At 35.3% G+C, this 3,413-nt stretch overlaps 1 protein-coding gene across 1 annotated transcript in view; it reads left to right on the top strand.

Annotated features, from left to right (window-relative positions):
- LOC110328713 (probable C-mannosyltransferase DPY19L2) overlaps positions 1–1,448 on the top strand; it is a 155,651-nt gene extending 154,203 nt beyond the window's left edge. Inside the window, exon 22 of the mRNA XM_021208137.1 lies at positions 296–1,448. Coding sequence (XP_021063796.1) covers positions 296–446 — 151 coding nt within the window. The 3' untranslated portion in view covers positions 447–1,448. The remainder of the gene's footprint in view (positions 1–295) is intronic.
- The last annotated feature ends 1,965 nt before the right edge of the window (positions 1,449–3,413 follow it).

Genomic DNA, 3,413 nt, shown 5'->3' with positions numbered 1-3,413 from the left:
GAAAATTGAACATAGTACTACCGGAGGACCCAGCAATACCTCTTCTGGGTATATACCCAGAAGATCTTCCAACTGACTCCACATTTTAGGTTTTGCACATGTTGACTTGTGCTAGAGATGTATCATGCTTCACTTCGTCTTATTCTAGGTGTTGGGCTTAATGGTTTCTTGAGTTACAGTTTTAAATTTTTCAGTTGTTAAATTAATTAGCCTCCGGAAATTTTGGAGCTATTTCGTAATGTGAACATGTGATTTTATTTAATATGATTATTTATCTATATGCTTTGTTTTTCAGACCTGGTTGCAGCATGCTTGAAATATGGGATGTGGAAGACCCGTCCAATGCGGCTAACCCTCCCCTCTGCAGTGTCCTGCTCAAGGATTCCAGGCCGTACTTCAGCACAGTGTTTCAGAATAATATGTACAGAGTACTGAAGATTAACTGAGATCAAGGCGTCCCAACATTCTGTAGTGCAAAGATGTGTATCAAAAATGAACATTTCCAGTCTTATTCACAACAATAAAAGTCACATATTTTACTAAGAAGACACTTTAAAAGCAAGATATAAGTATTTAAACGTTTCTGGTTACTACTAACGATAAATTACTGCATTATTTACATTGAATGCTAGTCTGTCAAGCTTACCTCATAAATGATTAAGTCAATTTATACTTCATCAACAGATGTTCATTTTAGAGTTCCAAGGGAACATGTATGGAAAATAGCAATATAATTTTAGAAACCAAAGTGAAGTAATTCCTTTTCAGTCCAGCTAGGTGAGTTGTTTTAGGTTTCCCTAGTACCCATGGATCAGCCCAGACCTTCTGAGTCATGGAAAAGGGCACAGGCTCTGAGGAACCCGATGATGGTGGTAGCCTCATTCAGTTTTAGTTTATGATGAAGACGTTATTGCTTTATAAATTTTATCTCCCAATACAAGCTATCTATCAAAAATGCTTTGAAAATTGGTAATTACCTTGAAGATAGAGTGTGTCCATCAAAGAGTAAAATTGTCTCTTTCTTTTCATGATGAACTTTAAACATGCTAGATGTTTGAATATGCGTCTGCTCCGAGTTAAGCATTTTGGACTTTTTATACTTGTATTTTCCTTATGTTTTTTGGACAACCATAAAACATGATTCAATTTCATAGATTAGTTACATATAATTACTTACAATTGGTAAGCAATTATATCCCAACTTTTATAGCTGGAAAACATTTTAATGCTGAACACAAAATAGCTAAGAAAGAATGCTGTATTGTGTTGATTTTTAACATTTTCAAGTAGTTTCTTTTCTGTGTGGAGTAAAGAGGGGAACAGATATAACATTCATTTAAAGTAACATGTTTTGGACAATGTCACTAGAGGAATATTTTAAAGTAATTATTAGAATTCAACAAAAATGATACAAGCTATGTTAACCAATAAAATGTTCCTTGCACATAATTTTGTCCTATGAATTTTGTTATTTTCATGTACAATGCCTATTAAATCATTTTAAAGTCCTCAAAGACTGCATTTTCTTCCTTTTTCATTCTTTATGAAACATATACTTTAAGTTAAAAGGAGCCCTGAAACCATAGGTTACTAGGTGTATTAGTTAGGTTTATGTTGGCAGTCATCTTCTTTAGCTATTAAAATCATTTTGTATGGCTCCACTGGAAGAAAATGTATTGTGGTAGAGAAAGTGGGGGACGTGAAGTAACAGAACTAAGTCTGATCCTGGTTCTTTCATACTTGGTCTATTACCTACTATCCATTAAAAAAAAAATCTATATTGGAGCCAGGCATGGTGGCGCATGGCTTTAATCCCAGCACTTGGGAGGCAGAGGCAGGTGGATTTCTGAGTTCAAGGCCAGCCTGGTCTACAGAGTGAGTTCCAGGACAGTCAGGGTTACACAGAGAAATCCTGTCTCAAAAAAACAAAACAAAACAAAACAAAACAAAAAAACAAAAGAAAAAAATATTGGTGCGTATTCTGTGGTAGGTCCTGTGCTCATAAGCTTGCTCATGTTATCCTGTGAAGTTTTGTTTCTTCAGGATAAATCAGAATTCCACCTAATTGCAGGGCCAATGAGCACCAATTAAATCCTGTTAAAGTACTTAGCAGGTATAAACACTCCACTGATATTACTTTTTTCAACTCCCTTCTCCTGGCCCACCAAAATAATCATTTCAGTAAAAGAAAGCTGCAGATTGAGGTAACCCCACCTCAGAATTCTCAATGGCTCTGCATGAATTTGGTATAAACAAATAGAAATGTTGGACTTCAGCTTATTTTCAATCTTTAAATTAAATTTAAACAAATTCAGCTACTCATTCCTTATCTGCATGTTTTAGTACGTACTGTTTTGAAGTTTGAAGACTGCATATAAATGCAGTGAGATGGCCAAAGGGCATGTTCTCCTCCTGTGCAGAAGAACATTTGCTTCTGACTTCTTACAGGCCTGGTTAGCATCAAGCTGAAGTGTGCTTCACACAGGTGCCTTCCATCATCCAGCCTCTGGAGTGATGGTGGCCACAACAAACAACACTTGGATGCTTCATCCTTCCTCTGCTCACATCCCCAAATGAGTCATTCCAATTCTAATAAAACGGTGCTTTTATTTTGCTTTACTTTTATAAGAGAGATTAAAGTCTATTGAAGATAAGGAATTTGAGAGCTACAGGAGCATTCAGAGGGCTCTATTAGGTAGCTGTACAGGGTTAGGCTTGTTGTCTTCTTTTACTACAGTTTAAATTACAGTTAAAAATGTGGGACACCATGTAAAGATCAAACCTTCAAATAACAGGCATATTTGAGGAAAAGGAATACCGACTCAATGACATGGATCATATATTCAACAAAATCACAGAGGAAAACTTCCTAACAGTAAGGAAAGGCATGCCCATGCACATACAAGAAGAGCACAGGATACCAGACAGACCAGACTAGAACGAAAATCTCTACATCATATCATAGTTAAAACACTAAGTATATATAGCAAAGTGTATTTAAGGACACAATAAAAAAAATCCACAAGTAACATTATGAAGGGGAAACCACCAGCATAACAGCTGATCTTTTTCAATGGAAAATTTGAAAGCTAGAAGAGCCTGGAACAAATAAATGCATTTTAAATCATAAAATACAATGACAACTACCTTAGACTATTATACCCAGCAAAACTATCTGCCATAATTGAAGGAGAAGGAAAAACTTACCATGATTTAAACAGTCTAAAAATGTTATATACAATAAGCCAAACCCAAAACACCTAAAAAAATTATAGAAAGCAATATTTTACACTTAAAAGAGGACTGAGCACAGGCAAAAGATTTGGAAATAAATATTAAGACCTAATTATTAAGGCACAAAATGCCACTAAAAAAATGATGCCAAAATTTAACAACATGATTGCAGTTTACAC

This window comes from Mus pahari, chromosome 10, assembly GCF_900095145.1.
Source record: "Mus pahari chromosome 10, PAHARI_EIJ_v1.1, whole genome shotgun sequence".
Classification (NCBI taxonomy): domain Eukaryota; kingdom Metazoa; phylum Chordata; class Mammalia; order Rodentia; family Muridae; genus Mus; species Mus pahari.
Note: the sequence above shows the minus strand (reverse complement) of the source record. Positions and strands in the feature narration are given on the sequence as shown.